The 19,862-nt window shown below is 39.5% G+C and overlaps 1 protein-coding gene across 7 annotated transcripts in view; it reads left to right on the forward strand.

Annotated features, from left to right (window-relative positions):
* The first annotated feature begins 599 nt into the window (after positions 1-599).
* LOC111868146 (probable multidrug resistance-associated protein lethal(2)03659) overlaps positions 600-19,862 on the forward strand; it is a 49,274-nt gene continuing 30,011 nt past the window's right edge. The window contains exons 1-12 of one of the 7 annotated variants that reach the window (XM_023858562.2): positions 697-809; positions 933-940; positions 6,208-6,335; positions 7,286-7,396; positions 7,950-8,084; positions 9,130-9,334; positions 11,972-12,194; positions 13,577-13,733; positions 16,050-16,188; positions 18,389-18,499; positions 19,134-19,460; positions 19,560-19,846. In XM_023858562.2, coding sequence (XP_023714330.1) covers positions 6,259-6,335; positions 7,286-7,396; positions 7,950-8,084; positions 9,130-9,334; positions 11,972-12,194; positions 13,577-13,733; positions 16,050-16,188; positions 18,389-18,499; positions 19,134-19,460; positions 19,560-19,846 — 1,772 coding nt within the window. In that variant the 5' untranslated portion in view covers positions 697-809; positions 933-940; positions 6,208-6,258. The other 6 variants (XM_023858563.2, XM_023858564.2, XM_023858558.2 and 3 more) reach the window with 6 other exon arrangements.

Genomic DNA, 19,862 nt, shown 5'->3' on the forward strand with positions numbered 1-19,862 from the left:
AAAATGTGGGAACCGCAACATCTCACAACCCTATGGGCCTCCACAGCCTCTTACAGGGATGGCTTTACTTTTTTTACTGTACTGGATTCTTCTAGACTTATTATATAATCTGCATAAAACCACAGTTATGAAGCAAGGATAAGCAGCACATTTGAATCTGGACATAGCAAAAAAAGTTCATCATTGGCGTGTGGTGAAAGTAGCGAGTTCTGTACTGACAATATATGAATAGAATCATGCAACAGTGTACAAATGTAGTAGCAGCACAAACTGATGTCAAGATTGTGACTGTAACTGCTTCAGAATTAGATAAACATTACAATATGTTGATAAAAAGAATCTAGTAACTTTCTTTCTATTGTGTAACGATCTGCATTGCTGATGAATGGGCACGCTCACAGAAATTTTAAATCTACCTAAATTACTTCAATTATTACCTACTTAGCTACGGTTACCACAATCTACAGCCACGTATTAGCAATCCTAACCTACAGGCGGCAGTAGAATAGCAAGAGATGATGCTGAATCGATCATAGTGATCAGCGATCGATAACAACCTCGATTAGTCAACATCGGCACCGTAGGTTGATTCTCATTTGTACTTGCTCGTAATGCTCGTAATGTCCGTGATGGTCCGTGACGGTCCGTGATCTCCGTAATGATGTGAGATGGGGGCGTAAACGAGAAGTGTAAGTTGGAGCCACGTGACTTTGTACTGGTTTAGTCCTAAGCGGTCGTAAGTACGAAGTATGTGTAGCTCGTGACGTGACTTTTTGTGGTGCATCACTACATTTTAAGTATGAATAAGTGTATGTATCACAAGTAACGTAACTCAGATTACATTATCGAATGTCGTGAACTTGTTTATACCGGTATTCTGTTATTTCATGGACTTGTTCCGGCGCCTACACGTCTTATTAAATCCTCTGCAGCGCTGTTGGTAGGTGTGAATGCCATCGCAGCAGGGACAAGACCGAATATGGTTGTGCAAACACCAGTGACAGTTTAAGGTTTTGTATAACATTTCCCGTTGCGCTAAAAATATCAGACACGTTGATACAATGCACTGTTGCACAGCACATCAACACCATGTACTCTCAATGTTGCACAGCACGTCAACATTATATAATTTATTTAAGTATTTATGTATTCTTTGATTATGTTAGGTGTGATTGTTATTAAATCTATATATTCACACAAATTAACAATTCAAAATACTATATATTCTCTTTGACTTTATCCGATTGTATATTTTACAGTTATGGATGTAAATAAAATTATGAATTATGAACATCATACATTGCCAAAATGATATACAGAAGTTATTGATTGTGTATAGGCCCCTAACAAGTATTACCGAAAACAAACAGCCTATTTCTATAATTTACAGATGAATGGATCTGAAACTGCTGTAAGGCTGTCTACGTCTGTCACAGCCATTAATGACAATTCATATTTATATTAGCTAAACATTAAAATTGAAATTGAGAGCACGTGAGGAAATTCAGCAGAAATAATTCTCTATAGTTACCTTTAATTTCCAAAGCACCCATCAGAATTGTTAATACAGATATATTAAAAAATGAATGATTATTGAATATTTATCAGCATAATTCGGCGTGAAATAAAGAGCACCGTGCAGCAGTTCTGTTTGAGAATTTTGAATTTTTTACTGACAATTAGTACTAATTATGTATTGATCTTAAACAACAATAAGAAGGTGTAATGTAGGTGCAATAGTTTCCATTTGTTTAAATAAAATAATGAGAGAGGGTGGATGATGGCTTGACAAAGACCATGGGGGGGGGCGCTATATCAAAAAGTCTGTAAATCACTACAACTACATACCATAATCTGGCAAATGGGGTGTGGATATCAGGCAGTGTCCAGTTCCTTCTTTATCATAATTTTTAAATCGTTGTTATGAATTGGGCTACCTACAGAACTTTCATGCTGGATCTGAGTCTGATGCAGGAGTAATTTTACAAGTCAGAGCTGTCAAAATGATGGCACTTGGGCCATCTCCATCCCCAGGCAGAAGGAAACCCATTTAAACATCTGTCATGAAATTACCTCCACATCTGCTGAGGTGCATAGAGAGGGATTGAACAAAATTATGGAAACATTACAGATACTGTATACATTTCTTTATTAACATGGTATTGGACCATCCTTTGCCTTCATTATAACTGCAGTCCTTCTTGGAATGGACATATACAAGTTTTGAACAGTGTGTAGCTAAATTTTATATCATTCTTCATGAAGAGTATCTTCACGTTGCTTTAGAGATGCTGGAGGTTGAAATCTGTTTCTCACTCTAGTCTCCAAAACTGACCAGAGTGGTTCATTGATGTTCAGATCTGGTGATTGTTCTGGCCAGGGAAGATGTTGAAGTTCACATCCATGCTTTTCAAACCATGGCAGGAAAGTTTCAGCTGTGTGAATGGGGGTATTATTGTCTTGGAAAACTGCATCATTGTTCAGGAATAATGTATGGATCATGGGATGGGACCAGCAGAATACTGTACCATGATATTGCTGCCCAAACCATCACAGAACCTCCTCTGTGTTTCACTGTTGGAAACAGGCATTCTGGATTGTAGGACTTCGTTGGATGTTCTACAACTCTTCGTGATGTAGGAAACCGTGTGAAGGATGACTCATCTGACCATAGCACACAAGCGTTTCCTGTTGTCTGATGTCCAAGTTTTATGGCTGTGATCCCATTGTTTAAGCACCTGAGCATTGCTTTCAGTAATCAGAGGTTTAGCAGTTGTGGATGTTGGATTTGTGAAGCTCAAATCAGAAAGTTTTTGTGAAAATTAGGTCTTTAAGATGAATATTCATTTCTGCTGTCACCTGTGCTGCAGTAGTTCTGTGAATTTTGAAAACATTCATCCTCAGTGTACAGCAGTCTCTTTCAGTTGATGTTGAGTTTTGCCCAGTGTTCCTCTTCACTGATGTTGACTTCCCATGATTTGTGTATTCTGACATAACCATAGAAACTGTCACTCCTGATACACCTAATAATGTGACAGTTTTCATCACAGATGCTCCAGTTAAACACACACCAATGATCTGTCCTCTTTCAAAATTAGAAAAGTCTCCCAGTTTGCAGTTCTTTCACAAGGACTGTTACTCAACACAATCACTAATTCACTGACACAAGCAGTACAGAGTATAAACAAATGGAAGAACATTGAGTGTTGCCATCTGAAGTTCTCTCAATGTAGCAAACACAGGTTCGTTTCCTCAATTTTTTTTTATTTTGTCCACCCTGTGTACCTTACAAAGTTTTATTTGTTTTCGTAAATTATTGCATGATTTATGATTTTTAATTGAGGGCCTGTTCTGAGTGAAGTATCAAGCAAATGAAACCAGGGGCCGATGCAAGTTGTTTGATGTATGTACCATCATTATTGCCCTATTATTACTTGTAAAGAGAAACCTAAAATTAAATTGAATGTTGTAACTGAGAAAATGTTTACCAAGTCAAACCACCAAATGTAAAGCTGCATGCACATGCAGAACACTGCAAAGAAAAACTGCTAATTAGAAGAATAAGATGTAATAATATCCATAAGTATTCAGTCGTAATCTATCCCTGGAATGGGCTGTGGAGGGACATAGGGTTGTGAGATGTGGAGGCTCCCATATTTTCTCTAGCCAGTCGGCACACAGATGGTGGTGAGGTTGTCAGCCTTGTGTGTTGGCAGCCCTTTACCCCCAGGAAGATTCCTGAGTCTGTTGTCTAGAAAATGTGGGAGCTTTGATATCTCACAACCCTGTGGGCATCTACAGCCTGTTACAGGAACAGCTTTACCTTCTTTTTTTTTTACATATTTAATCAAAATCTTGATTATGTAGTCTTGTAATGCTATCATTGTCTTAAAACAGGGTCGTTTCATGAAGTTCTTATCCCTAAATGACTGTTTTCTGTCCATGAAGATATGCTAATTCAGTTGAAGGAAACCTGCCCCAAGATAGGTTCAGAAATTTTGCAACTGCATCTGTGTTCTGTCATAGATCGATTAACCTGCATGGAATAGAACTTTATAGCTGGTCAAACTGTCATGTGCAGCATGAGGGATGTTTCCAAGAAGCTCTTCACATTTGCAGTCCTCTTCTGTCATGGAAAAGCTTAACAACTGCTGCATCATGATTCCAGTTATTGTTACGAACTGTGACTGAACACTTTGGTTAAGTTGGTGCTTAGAGGGTACTGGGTTGTAATTACAGTTTGGAGACTGTCATATTCTTGCCATGCAACCCTCCTTCCATTTAATGCTATGCAACCAGGTAAAAGGTCTAAGCTATCCCTGTAAGAGGATGTGGAGGCCCATAGGGTTGTGAGACGTCAAGGCTCCCACGTTTTTTAGATAGTTGGCTTACAGATGGTTGCGAGGTTGTCAGCCTTACACACCAGCCACTCTTTACCCCCCAGGAAAATTCCTGGTACTCATTTCTGTTAGAGGCTGAGTCAACCCCAGGGCCATAGTGCAGCTGGAAGGATTAGGTCTATTAAAAAATCCAATGACCTCAGGAAACAAACCCATGACCTTCTGGCTTGTAGCATAGTGTTGTTGTATAACCGATGCTCTTGAAAAATTGTACAGTGGAGTCACGTCATACACGCATTTAACTTACACAGATTAATCCATTAGGTAAAGTAAAAGGTAAAGTTGTCCTTATGCTTAACTAATTAAGCACTATGCCATGAAGGCATATGAGGAAGTGGATGTATAGATCTACATTTTTTTGACCTCGGCACTAGCTGGAGGTGAGTGGTCAACTTCATGCCCCGGCCACTTTACCCCTGGGGAAGAAGCCCCTGGTATCCATTGGATAGGAGGTTAGGTGGACCCCAGAGCTGGTCTGGACGACATGGGGAAAGGAAAATTCTTGACCATACCAGGACTCGAACTCCAACCCCTCGGTCATCCAGCCCATGGCTAGTCACTATACTGACTGTGCCATCAACCATTAGGACTTGTCTAAAAGAAAAAATTTAAAGAAATTGAAACTGAAATAGTGAAGTTACTCTGTGCGTTGTGGCACTCAGTGAGCATATCAAGTTCTGACTGCCCCGAAGTAGTGTCGTCAGGGGAAGAGCCAGACTGATCATCAGAATATTCAGGATGAATGGCGAGTGTTCAGCTTTACTGGTTTCCTTTTTTATTCTCTCATTTTTCCATCTCTCTCTAGTTCTTATGTAATTAAAAATAAAATTGCTGAACATGTTACTTGAATTTGTACTCTTTATTGTGTACATTATATATATATATATATACACATACATATTACAGGGTATGTAAAAAGTGTGTACTTCATGAGGGATATAGGGGGTTTCCAAGGGTAATTCTCATTGTATGTGAGTTTGGGTTTACAGACCATCTTTAGAATATAACCCCCATGTAAGATGGGATTGCACTGTGCTTAAATAACTCAGTATCAGTCAGTCAAGATCCTCTGGTATGAGATTCACTTCATTACATTCTGAGGTTATACAAAACATATTCATACATAAAATCAAACAGTGCATAAGGAAACTGAATGTTGTGGTTGTGTGGTTAGTACATATGCTACAAATGCAGGAGGTCCCAGGCTCATATCTTGGTCCAGATATGGGCTAATGAGACTGAGGTTACCCATGGTTTTCCTCAGTCCCTTCAAGCAAATTCCAGGATAGTACATGAAATTAGGTCATTGCCACTTCCTTCCATATCCTTTCCAATTCATTATTCATTAATCACTCAAATGCTCAACACTACATAGTCTTCTGTCTGTTGCCAGTGTCGTCAAATGAACCATTACATTCACCATATTGGCCATTCAAACTCAGATATTTTAAGCATATAGTATATGTTTTTGTTGTATGTAGTACATTATATGTAAAGTTTTTGTCTCTGAACGTGATCTAACATAAGTATAAATGTCAGGTTTCAAGATAAAGTTACTGCTGTGGGACTACAATAGAAACTTTCAAGGTTAGTTGGGTTATGCAATTCTGAAGGAGGAAGGAAGTTTTTATCTTGTTTTGTATCACTTAAAATATGAGCTTGACAGCTCTGTCTTTGTGCATGTTCATCATTGCCATTGTGTGGTATGAGAAGCAGCTGTGGAAGCAAGTTATTACACACAATAGTGTTTTCTTAATTTTACTCTGATCTTACATGCTTGGTTTTTGTTCTGCTTGGAATGTGTCAGGGCTACTATAAGTCCTGAGAAAGTTCTTACAATCAGCATATACGTTCAAAGATGGATGCTGGCCTGAAGACGAGAGAGATTCCTCATCCCAGAGCCTCAGCAAATCCGCTGTCAGCAATTACTTTCTAGTAAGTTAAATTTGTAGCTGAAGTTTTAACGACTTTGGATCTAGTAAATAGAGTAGCGCAGTCCAGTAAATGAAAGGTGCTTGTGGAATAATGCTGTCCTTAGTTGTGTTAGATTTTTTTTTTTTTTTTCATAATGTGGGACCCTCAACGTCTCACAACCCTATGGGCCTTCACAGCCTGTTACAGGGATAGCTTTACTTTTTTACTTATGAATGTTATTCTTAGAGATGTACTTGGGCAGTCATTCCCTGTTTTAATTTCAAAAACACTAATCACATTTAAGGCTGTCATGGTGACAACTATGAAGAATGCTGTCTTTCGGATGCGACACCAGGGAGCCTGGTAGAAGTGTACAGATGTTAAAGAAAAATGTATTACCTCCATCTTCAGGTCTATTTAAGGGCCTTCAGTCCTCTCATTCATCTGCCCCATACAAGGCGCCTTCCTCGGGTTATATCTGTACCACTTTCCCATGCTTTACTCATCATCCTGGAAGGTGGAGGCAGTACATTCCTCTCAGATGCCAGACTGCATGGTCTCATATCACAGAAGGGAGTATTATTTAGACATTCATCAGTTTAATTTATTTTACTGTACTCCCCTCATACCTGGCTGTTAGAGGCCAGTCAGGCTTTGTAGGTACACATTCTTTGAACTTTTTTTTTTTTGCTTAGTTTGGTATCCAGAAACCATCCTGTAAAATATGGCATGTAATAATCAGACGCTCTGTAAATACCGTTTGTTTAAAGCTTAAAAGAACTCTACAGTTTGTCCCCCCCACAGTATATTTATCTGTTTTATGTGATACTCAGAATAAACAGTGATTATTTTCTTAAGCAGCACAATATTTATAATGGAAACGTAGTTTTCATGAGGCAGGAAATGAATTTTGCATATGGAGGCCTAAGCATTAAGACAGATTAAGAACTGTTCAGTTTCACTTTTCTCAGTTGGCTGATGGGTACCTTCAAGAAGGGCTTTAAGAAAGACTTGGAACTAGAGGACTTGTACTCTACCCTTGAAGAACATCGCTCAGATTACCTGGGAAACAAGGTGGAGAGGTGAGATGTATGTTTCTAGTTAATACGGGACATATTCCTGCATACACAACATGTTTAAAGATATGCAGAATTGTGCCAATCACACCAAGTTGCACATAATGGTATCCAGTTAATGGCAGTTATTTGTATGTCTTGTACCTGTACAGGAACGTTACGAATTAGTGTGGTATTGCAGTAATAAAGAAAGTGAATACTGTACCATGAAGTAAGTTCAAAACTCTCGAGGTCCTGGCCCCTGTGAGCCTGAACCATAGACTGACGACACCCAGCAGTGAAACACAGGAGGAGACCGCTTCATGCTACATTGCAAGCCCCTCTGCACTTTGTCTCTGTATGATGGCATAATCCTTCTGGCCCTGTGAACATTTTGAGCTCGCTTTCCATGCTGACATTTCCCAGTCCTGTTCCAGTCTTGGTGATGTACCCTTGTCAATGTGGTCTCTGATCTTCATAAGATTAACAACAGGAGTATGTTTTCTGAGAATGAATCAGTGTAATAATGTCCAGAATAAAAATGACTTTGTACTCATTGCTGATTTGCTGTGTGTTTCAGGCTGTGGGATCAGGAACTGGAGCGATCAAATGCCAGAAATGGAAAACCTAGTTTGTTCAGAGTTCTCAGAAGGTGCTTTGGTCTCAGAGTTATCCTGTTCGGTCTGGTCTTAGCTGTTGAGGAGCTCCTTTTCAAGTGAGTAATGGCATTCCCATGTTCTTGTTGTCTGAGTCAGCGATTCTCAACCTTTTGCATCCACTTGGCATTTTATCAGATGACCATACTCCCACCATAGTAAAAGCAAAGCCTTCTCTTATTTTTTGATAAGAAGTGTGTCTTTACAAGTATGTACATCTTAAGTTACATTAATTACTGATCTTTAATGGAAGTCCTTATTTTTGAGACCACATTCCACCCTGCCAGCAAGCATTGTCCACCAGTGAGATGCATCCTACTGGCTCTGAAACAATGGTGTCACTAGTTTACTACTTTGCTGACTGACTGACTGACTGCGTACTTTGAAATATTAAACTTCATTATAAAGCCAGTTACTTGGTGATGTCCTGAGCCATTTACATCCCATCTCATGGTACCTTTTCAGGTTGCATGCAGAGGAGCTGCCATCCAGGTATGGAGGGTAGATGTGAATTTGTTGAATAATCTTATTTATATTTATGGTTCGAGAATGACATAAAAGCAGATCTTACAGAAGGAGGATGGAGGATGTGTGGACTTATCTGGCATAGGATAGAGACTGGTGGCAGACTCTTGTGAACAGGGGAAGAAACCTTCAGGTTCTATAAAATGCTGGGAATTCCATGAGTGGTTGAACAACTTTTGGCTTCTCAAGAGGGACTTGACTCTGTTGGAAATAATTATGAATATGGTTTCATTAATGACACTGCCGGCATCGCAGGCTGATAAATGATGAATTGCAAAGGATTTGCAAGGAAGCTGTCATGGCCTAATCAAGATACTGCCCTGGCATTTGCCTAGAAGAACAGAGGATGACCATGATAAACCTGTCAAGGTAGCAAGTATTCTGATGGATTTGAAATAAGCTTCTTGTGAATACAGCATCATCATGTTGTCATGTTTGACTAGCCTATTTGTTAGATCTTGTTTTATGTCCTTCGTATTTGGCTTTTCTTTGGACTGACACAGATTTCATAACTTATAAGGCCTGTTAGGAAAATGTGCTTTCATGAAAATGTGATGCATTTTTATGTTTAATATGTAGGATCACTCAGCCCCTATTTGTGGGAGGACTTATCCGGTATTTTTCACCAGAGAGCAGCGTGAGTCGAAGCACAGCTTTCATGTATGCTGCTGCCATTGTGATATGCTCAGCTGCTAATGTGATTGTCAGGCAGTCATTCATGCTGGCGATGTTCCACCTTGGCATGAAGATACGAGTTTCCCTGTGCTCCCTCCTGTACAGGAAGGCAAGTATAGATTCCAATCATATTTATGCTTTAAGAACCAGTAACTAACACCCAATAAAGTATATCACACAGTAGAGTAGAGATTCTTGCAGGGATATTTTTGAAGAAATTGGAAATTATGACATTATATTCACAGTATATATACTCATTACTTTTATACATAATTAATAATAAATATTTATTTAACTTTAATAACAAGATTCATGAATATACAACTAGATCCCAAGGTAATTTACATGTACCTAGTGTGAATACTTCAAAATTTTATATAACAGGTATTAACGTGTTCAGTCATCTTCCACGATCAATAAAGATTTTGGCCAGTGATGGGAAAAGCTTTAAATTTACATTAAAGAAGTTTTTATGTCATCATTCTTTTTACTCTATAAACGAATACTTTCAATATAAAGAAGACAAAGGATTGTAATCCAGATATTCTCTTGAATTGTTTGTTAGGTTGATTTTCCACATGATGTATTACCCACTGACTAGTCGCTCGGCATTTAAGGGTAAAAATTTTATGGAAGTATGGTATTGTAATAGACCATCTGTTTTAATAACACATGACAGTAAACAATTAAGATGGTCATGAATGGTTTACTTACAGCTCATTTCCTTTTATCCTAGAGGAATATGTTAATTAATAGTTTTCAAATTTTAAGGTTCTTGCTATGAAATGACTGTCTCAGTGGGGTGACACAGTTGTGCACCACTTTTCACAACAAACACTTTCCACCATAAACAGGAAACATTTCTTTATGAATGTCCTTTGCATTGAGTCCTTTTGCCCAAAACAATACACAACAGAATGCTGCTCTCTGGTAGCAGACTCTTTGAGCATGGTCACCATTTTGACTACTGAAACCAGCCTCTGAACATGTGCATGCACATCTGTGACCTAGACTCTCGTGAAGCTGGACTGTGCTGCTACCTAGTGATACATATAGAAAACCTGTTATGTCCATTACAGGTGTTCTGCTTCCAGTTGTGACCTACTTACTGACTCCCATGAAAGTGTTGATGGTAGTGTTGATTAGTCTTCTCCACCAGTAAAGTGATAACAGCTGCAGAACTCAACACAAGGACACTGTATACAGTCAAGTTTTTGTGTATATACAGTACAAGTGGGATTGGACTCAACTCATAGTCAGAACTGCCATCTGTGTTGTTATGGACACACCAGACTAGCCCATTGGTCGACCTTGGTTGTACACTCCTTGGCAGGTTGGAGCTAGAGCGCTTTATGTCATCTTCCTTCTTGTCTGTTTTGTCAGGAGTTTTCATCTACTGCCTCTGATTTGGTGTTAGGTATTCAGTCCCCTCTGTGTCCAAGCTGTCTTGAAATTCGTGGTGCCATGTCCTTGTGGTGTGAGTGTAGTGATAAGGATCTCAAAGTGCATGTTAGATGCAATTGAAATAGAATAAGCTGCCCATATTTACCTCCTATCACAGCAAACCCTAATGGCAGAGGCTCACAAGTGAAGGTTATCATATGATATGCCCACTGTTTCTGCACTTAGAATGGCACAACCATTGTATGGAAAGGCTGCCGTTATGTATAAGGTGTCTTGTCTCAGTTGTCATCAAAAGTTTCTTGCACTCCTCAGAGTTAAATACATAATCATACTGGAGTGAACATGCAAAAATAGTGAAATGTATCATGTAACAAACATAAATTAAGTACGCTCAACTCTCAATTATCCAGGGGCGGATAAACCGGTTTGCAGCTTAACCGGGGCTTTTTTGAGGCTTATATGTTGTTTAATATTCGTTCACTTTTGTTTCACATGGTGAGTTGTAACACTGTTTTGGCACTAGTGTCAAACGAGCTGTGCATTTTTTGGTCCTGTTATGCTAACACAATGTTGTAGGATAGGGGTGAAAGAATGCAAGAATTTGTGGAAAGTTTCAAGGACAGATAGACCGCCCAAGTTAGTCTCTTTGTATCGATCTTCAAGTACATTAGCAAAATGTCGGTGTAAAAGGAAGCGTGTTGTGATAAGTATTGAACAGAAACTCGTGTGAACCGGGCTTCAAAATGATAAGCAGTGGGGGTGCAGCCAAAAGAGCGGGAAGAAAGTGAGACTGAGGAAGGTGTGGAAAATGGTTCTCTCTCCCACTGCCACCTGGCATCCATTCCATAACTGGTACTCCAGCTTTCTGTTTGACACAGAATCAAGATATCTCAGCAAGCCTTAGACTTCTGTGTATTGACTGTGGGGAGCCATATCTGATTAGTTGAGAGGCTGTTAAGAAGCCATGCCTTTTACTGGATTCCCACTTTTGTGGCCGTTTACAATGCATCGCATCATGGGAGTATCTCAGCACTTGTAAATAGAGATGTTAGTTAATGCTCTTGATGAATAGTACCCTCATAACACATGGAAGCACTCTGCGGTGCTGTGCACTTGGTGGAGCATGTTTTAGTCGCAGTTACAGCCTTGCAGAGTACCTGTTGAGTTCCTGCCATCTGCCTCGTAGCGCATACTCATGAAGTAACTTCAGAACTACTGGATGCATACTTATGAAATTTCATGCTGGAGAATTTTCCTGAACTTATTTCAGTCATGCCAGTTTGTATCTTTTTCTGTCCAGTATATTTTGAATCCTGTTGCAACTTAGAACTCTCTGTTCTAGGCACTAAGGCTGAGCAAGACAGCTCTCAGGGAGACAACCGTGGGACAGGCAGTGAATCTCATGTCGAATGATGTCAACCGGTTTGACTACAGTGCCAATTTCTTTGTGTACCTGTGGGTTGGCCCATTGCAGACACTTGTTATATCATATCTGATGTGGCGAGAAATTGGTTTTGCTGCAGTTATTGGAGTTGCCACCATTATGCTTGTCATTCCTCTGCAAGGTGTGTATGCCAAGAAAATGTTAGTCATAAAACTGGAAGTTACTGTGTATAAACACAAATATATGACCTCTTAATAGTGTGTTCTGTATTTGTGTAAAATGTCTCTGTCAGCATTTTAATATCCTTAAGTGATGTTGAAGCCTTGATATGCATTGTGTCTTCAAGTGTCCTTAAAAAATCCAGTATGCTACAGATGTAACAAATTCGTGGAATATGGTTTTTGTCCTAAGATAACCGGCCTTCTCTTGAGGTTGCAAACCTCTTTGTTGTGAGTGGGTGTCAATGTTTTAGGGAAACTTAACTGCCTCTGTCTTCAGGTCTCTTCTGCTCTGAAGAAGGCAGCAGTGGGTTTTGCTAAAATGTTAGTAACCACCCACAAAACTACAGAATGTCATAACCAAGAAAAGAGCAGTCTTAATTTTCAGCACTGTAAAAATATTAAATCTCATCAGCCTTCTCCTGAATCTGTCCCTAGTCTACATGCTCTGCTTAGTTGTAATGTGCAAGGTTAAGAATTTTATAAAACTGCTGAGTTTAGAATCTGCAGTAGGAACCAGAAGAAGAGTTGTCACTAACATCCCTTCTGTTGAAGATTATTGTCACTGAAGTATACGGTTAATAAACCTAGGCCGATTTCACACCGTACATTTTTCTAATGATTTTCAAAATTAGAAGTCCATTGGAAAGATGGTGTGTGCTTGGACACTGACACCTAAAAGGACACCTTTTCAAACTAGGATTGACAAATGACCCATCCTGTGAAAGGTGCTTACAAGAAGACGAATCATCCACACACGTATCCTGTGTGATTGTGAGGCTATAGCTTATTTAAGATTTTGTCACTGCTATGACACCCCCATAAATAAAGTCCTACATTTCATTTGAAATGTAGGATTAATAAAGAGTTAATCGAAAGGGGAAGCACAGTAGATCATTGAAGGTCGCAGTGCAAGGATTTTATGGCCCATCCCCTTACACATGCTACTACATACTACTACGTGGTGTATGCTTTTACACATTGTGATGGATTCTTGTCACCTGGTCTGTTTTTCTAAGAGTTCTCAAATTGAAACTCACAGGTTCAGTGCACAGATCTAATGTTAGCATGTTGCAGTTCAGGATATTCTTATTCTGATGGTGGAAAATACTGTTCCTATTTAATCAGTGAAAGACATGAAGTTTGTCAAAGGAATAGTGGTTTCCTTAAAGGAATGTTTATTCCAATGTACACTGGAAGAACATGCAGTGTGAAACATAGCTCATGAGATTGAGTCAGATACAGTACTGTCTTATGTTCAGTAAGCAGCAAACCTTTGAGGCACTGTTTAAATGGTTGGTACTAATGGTAGTCACGTTGGTTGATTAATCTTGTAATTTTGTAGCTTTTTTTGGAAAGATGCTGTCCACTTTTCGTCTCCGTACTGCAAAGCGAACAGATGAGCGAGTCAGATTCATGAATGAGATAATTGTTGGCATGCAGGTGATCAAGATGTATGCTTGGGAGAAACCATTTGCTCATCTTGTTTCCATGGCTCGCAGGTAAGTTCCAGCAGATCGTTATGTGTCATGATGCTGTAAGATCTGCTCTCTGCATTTTCTGTACTACAATTGAGCCTGACTTATAGGCACATGTAAAGGCCAGAGAACTACCTCATGAGTGCAGCTTGACTGTCTGTAGTTAGTTTTACCCCTTTTGGAATTTAAACGAGATTATGATGCCATGAAATATGTCACTGAAGGGAGGTCTCAACAGTCTATATTGTATAGTGGGAATTTTATGGTCCTTGTACATTTATGTCCTAGTGGTTACATTTTATTATGAGTCAGTATTCATGAAAATTGGAATTGCATAACGACTTTTATTGAAGTCTCCCATACCAATGTAAAAAAACAAATCTGGAAATTTAGAACCTGATGCTAAGTCTCTAATAGGCAAACAGATACAAGTTCCATGTGGGGTGCTCTTTTCTTTAGTCTGTACAGAACCCTTAAAATGCTGATCAGTATTACCATTTTGATCTTTGATTTGGAGAATATTCTTTGGGCATCTGCAAGGCTTACTTCTTCAGTTCGAAGCAAGAGTCTGAGAAAATTTTGAGAATACAGATGAGAATGATAATTTCCTGTAGTCTTAACATTTTTTCAATATAATTACATTTTATAGCAGCCCCCATGTCTTCACATTGCACTAAAATGTACTTTTTATGTCAGATCCATTTTCAGTGGGGCCCACTCATCATAGTATCCAATGGTTACCAGGGGCTGTTTCCTGAGGGAGGGGAGGTGGACTATGCATTCACTTCCTCATATATCTTCAAGGTATAGTGTTTAATGAAGCACAGGGACAGTTTTACCTTTCTCCCCTCCCATCCCTTTCAGTAAAATATTTTCATAAATTGTCATCCAGTGTTTGAAGAAATAGTTTTAGGGCCATGTCCTTTTTCACAGCTTGTTGAACCTGAAATTCATCAAAGCAGTGTATTGGTTGTCCTACATATTCTCACATATCATGGCCAGAAAAGAGATGCACATGTACCAAGTTAATCTGAAGCTCCTACATGTGGAAGTACAAGGTGTTCAACATGTTCTGCCATCCAGTGCTCTCACCCAGCTAAACCGCTTGGGTCACTGGTACCCCTAAACGATGCTGTGCAAATGGAGCCAATTGAAGGAAATATTATATATTCCCCTGTCACCATGTCATTGGATTCTTTTTATGAGAACAGCAGGCTCCCTCAGATGTCTTTTAAACTCTTCATTTTGTGATTTATTTTGTGAAAATCTTCCTTTCAGTTTGATTTCTTCACAATTTGACCACGATGAACATGACACCTATAGCTCAGGCTCAGTCTGTCCAACTGCAGCCATCTGTAATGTTACAGTTCCAATTCTGTGAGATGTGTTATGCTCAGTCAGTGATTCTGCTTTGAATCTGGAAACTAAAATCATGGCTTTTATGCCTTCCTTTATATTTCTGTCTACATCAAGTGGATCCCTTGTCACCACGATATGGCACGTCCTCAGGTTGCAGATGGAAGAAATGGCCTCCAGATATGGAGGACAGATGCGAATATATTGAATAAGCAGTCACAGCCAACAATGGATGGTCCTCCAGCTTGGGAGTCTGTCATGGGGCTAACAACTCACAGTAAAAAATAATTTTGTTACAAAATGTCACAAAGGGCCTTGAACTTCAACAGATTCTTTGGATAAACGACAAGCTATGGAAAATGGACATGAAATTTGGTACATGGAATGTAGGATGTCTATATAGGGCAGGTTCGCTCAGGGCAGTGGCAGAAGAAATCTTAAGATTTAACAGGAGTACAGGAGGTCAGATGGGACGGAGGTGGCACCAAACTAGCAGGCAAATATACATTTTTCTATGGAAAGGGGAATGAAAATCATGAATTAGGTACAGGTTTTTTTTGAACATAAGAGAATCATATCAGCAGTTAAGATGGTAGAGTATGTTAGTGATAGGATGCCATACATAATACGAAGAGGTCGCTGGAATGTTTGTGGCCCAGCAGAGGATCAAACTGAAGATATGAAGGACAGGTTCTAAGAAGGACTAGACCATGTATCCGATATAAGAAGTTGTGTGAAAATTATAGAGGTTAAAGGTTGAAGCATCAATGTTCCATGGGCCTATTCAGGTCCTAGAATCATTGTGAAAATAATAACCAGAGGAATTCGCAGTACTTCAGCAGGCTATAGTCCTTGGCCCCATCTGTTCCAGCAGCAGCAGCACATCTGTCTAAATGCATTTCCTTATTGCAGATATTCATAAGAATTAGCTTGTTTTCATTACCCTGAAGCAACTCAATAGGCTTTTAATGTTTTACTTTCCAGACATGAAATCCAGTCAATCAGAGCTGCCCTCTATGTGCGTGGGTTGCTGTTGTCATTTGGCAGGTTTTCAACAAAGATCGCCATATTTATTGCTATAGTGTCATATGCTCTACTTGGAAATACAGTCACAGCTGAGAAGGTGAGATCATTTGTAAAGAACAATTAGTCTTGTCTGCAAAACTTCTCCATAACAAGAGAGCTGTATGTGGAAATGGAGCAAAGAATGAGCTTGTTGGGACTGCATCGGTAAATTTGTTGATCTTTCAGTTTCATTCCACCCATGGTAAAGGCTGGATTTATTAAAGCTGTAAGTACATGCACATCATTGAATGTAATGGCAATCTATGCTGCGGCAAGAAAGAATATAGCAAATTTGTGAATTCTGTGAAGCAGTGATTTATTGAAACTAGACACCAAAATTGTTACTTAGAGCTGGGGAATAAGAAGGTTGGTCTAGAAGTAAACACAGAGAAAACTAAGTATATGTTGCTGTCTCATCATCAGAGTGCAGAGGAAAATAATGACATAAAGATATGTAACAGATATTTTTGAAAATGTCGCACAGTTCAGATATTTTGGAACGACCCTAACAAATCAAAACCTGATTCAGGAGGAAATTAAGAGGTGATTGAACTTGGGTAGTGCTTGCTGCCATTCAGTCCAGAACCTTTAGTTTTCCCATCTACTGTTTAAAAACAAAATTTAGAATACACAAAACTATAATTTTGCATGTGGTCCTGTTTGGGTGTGAAACTTGGTCACTGACATTAAGAGAGGAACATATACTGAAGGTATTTGAGAACAGGGTGTTGAGGAGAATATTTGCATATAAGAGAAATGAAGTGATGGGAGGATGAAGAAAGCTGCATAGTGGGGAGGTTGATAACTTGTACTCTTCTCCAAGTATAATTAGAATTATCAAGTCAAGGAGGATTAGATGGGCAGAGCATGTAGCATGAATGGGGGAGAAGATGAATGCATATAGGATATTGGTAGGAAAGAGACCACTAGGAAGACCAAGGTGTAGGTGGGTGAACAATATTAAAATGGATCTTAGAGAGGCAGGATGGGATGGTATGGCTTGGATTGATCTAGCTCAGGATAGGGAACAGTGGAGGGCTCTTGTGAACACAATAATGAACCTTTGGGTTCCATAAAATGCTGGGAAGTTCTCGAGTAGCTGCACAATTGGTGGCTTCTCAAGAAGGGCGAGAGAGCTGGGGGGATACAAGGTAACATGTAAGGTTTAGAGGTTGTCTTGATGGTGATTGTTCAGATGTGCTCCTCTGGATTGTGACACCATGTAGTGTTATGGCCAGATAGTGACATACTGCTTCCATGTTCAGGGTTGAAGTGTGTAGGGTGAGTGTGTCAGAATTTGTTTGCATTATATACTCATGTTGCAAGGGAGGCACTCACCCAGAACCATGGGAGGAGGGAAAGAAATGGAGCCCAGTCCGGTAGGAATGATGTGCAGGAAAACAAGCATTTCAGCATGCTTTTTTGTCACAGTTATCAAATTTCTGTTCTGCCTCTAGTGACAAAGGGCTGTATTGTGGCCCTGAAAAGGGTTGTCATTGAACATAATTCTATTTCCTCCTGTAGCAAAAAGAAATATATGTATTGTGGCCCTACAGAAGGCCATGTTTTCTCATCATTCCTTTTTCCTGCAGTGGCAAGAGACTATTGTGGCCCTGAAAAGGACTATAGTTTCTCATAATTCTGTTTTTCCTGCTGCACAAAAGAATGTTATGGCTCTGATGGGGGCCACATTTCCTCAATTCCATTTCCTTTCAGTGGCAAAAATAACACTGTAGTCTGAAAGGTGGTTGTTTTCTTGCCTACCATTCCTATTTGCCCACTTAAAGCTGTATCTCATTTCCCTCTTTGGAAAATTCAAAACTTTATGTATCAATAGATGTCTGTCTGCAGGTTCAAGTGAAGTGTTAGTATTTATTGTGATGACAAGTACAAGGTTTAATTTCAAACTAGGCCATAAAATGTCATTTTCTTGTAAGTTGGCTGTAGGGGAGAGTGAAAGTGTCCTGACATAAATGCTACCACATTTTGATTTGTAAGGTCTCTTCTGTATCACACATTGTATTGATATGTTAGATGTCAGGCATTTACTGTTAAAACTAAAATTTTAGTTTGTTTGGTTTGAGTTAGACACTTCATGTGTGGAATGATGGTGTTGTTAGACCTGACAGTGACTTTGCGCTGTTATTTTTGTAGAATCTGTCCTCCTTTTATCTGTTCTGTAAGACATGTCTGTATGTATAAGTCTCATAATAACAGCTATCACTCTAAATATGTTTGTAATTTTTCATTTTTCGCAGATGTTTGTGATAACTGGATTTATGAATATCATAAACAAGGCAATGACTGATCAGTTTCCTCGATCAATAGCGCATCTCTCAGAAGGAGCTGTCTCTGTTAAACGAATCCAGGTTTGTTTTTCTGAATATTCTATGCAGGTAGCAGTTAGTGTTCCATGTTTTCATGAAATATGTGTGAAGTCTGATAAGATGTGAGGCTGGTCATATAGGATTTGTATTGTATGTTCTCATTCCTCGCCATTAAGCTCATGATACAGAACAAGTTATTTTTGATTTGCAGATTGTGTTGTGCTAGTAGTGTGGCATAATTTTGAAATGGTGGAACCAGGCAGATCTGATACAGAAATACATACATGTTATTGTTGTTTTTTTATATTAATCATATGAAAAACAGTGATCGCTCTGTGCACCACCCGCCGTAACATTGAAAACAACTCTGCATTTTACTCATGGAGGATTTATTCGTTTGCACAATTCTCATAATAAAAAGAAAATATTTTTTTTTCTAAAAAGCATTGACCATGTGAGCTTTGTAATGGAACCACAGCATGTTTCCTTTGAGATAAGTGAATTTTTATTTGTATTATTCAAATGAATTTTATGCTTCAAAGTCTTCAGATAAATGTTGATGGAGAGAGAGCTTTAACAGCTACTTGAGACAGTCTTCACAGAAACAGAATAGTGTTGTTATGCTCTAAGATATTAACATATTTCAGTTTCTATAAAATTGATTTTACTGCCACAGAAATTCCTTCTGTACGATGAAGTGACCACTGCAAGTAGCTGCACTGCCAAGGGTATGATGACCACATTCACAGTTGGTGGTAAACACAGACCTCTTGAAACTGGAACTGAGATGCAGGTAGCAAAGAGTAGTGAAGTGGAAATGAATACATGTACACCAGAAGACCACACAAATGTTAATGACATTGTTGATGTGAAGGGTATCAAGATTGCCAATGTGACAGCCAGGTGGAGTGAGGACTTGCCTGAGAACACTCTGACAGATGTGAGTCTGGATGTGAGACCCGGAGAACTTGTGGCCGTTGTCGGACCCGTCGGCTCAGGAAAGGTGAGCTGCAGTTGTGTTGTAGGAAAAGGGATGTAATGAGCAGTGCTGGGGGCTTGGTACACAGGCTGATGTTATAAAGACTGTGTGCTACTGTTGCAGACATCACTGCTGCATGCCATCCTGAAGGAACTGCCCCTCAACAGTGGCTCCATCTCTGTGGGTGGATCAGTATCATATGCATCGCAGGAGCCCTGGCTGTTCACAGGCTCTGTACGGCAGAACATCCTGTTTGGGCAGCCCATGGACAGGAACCGATACAGACAAGTGGTCAGAGTCTGTGCTCTTGAACGGGACTTCCAGCTGCTACCCCACGGTGACAGGACCATTGTGGGGGAGAGGGGTGTCACCCTGAGTGGTGGGCAGAGGGCGAGGATCAGTCTGGCAAGGTGAGTGTCTGTGCTC

Source organism: Cryptotermes secundus, unplaced genomic scaffold, assembly GCF_002891405.2.
Source record: "Cryptotermes secundus unplaced genomic scaffold, Csec_1.0 scaffold2757, whole genome shotgun sequence".
Lineage (NCBI taxonomy): Eukaryota > Metazoa > Arthropoda > Insecta > Blattodea > Kalotermitidae > Cryptotermes > Cryptotermes secundus.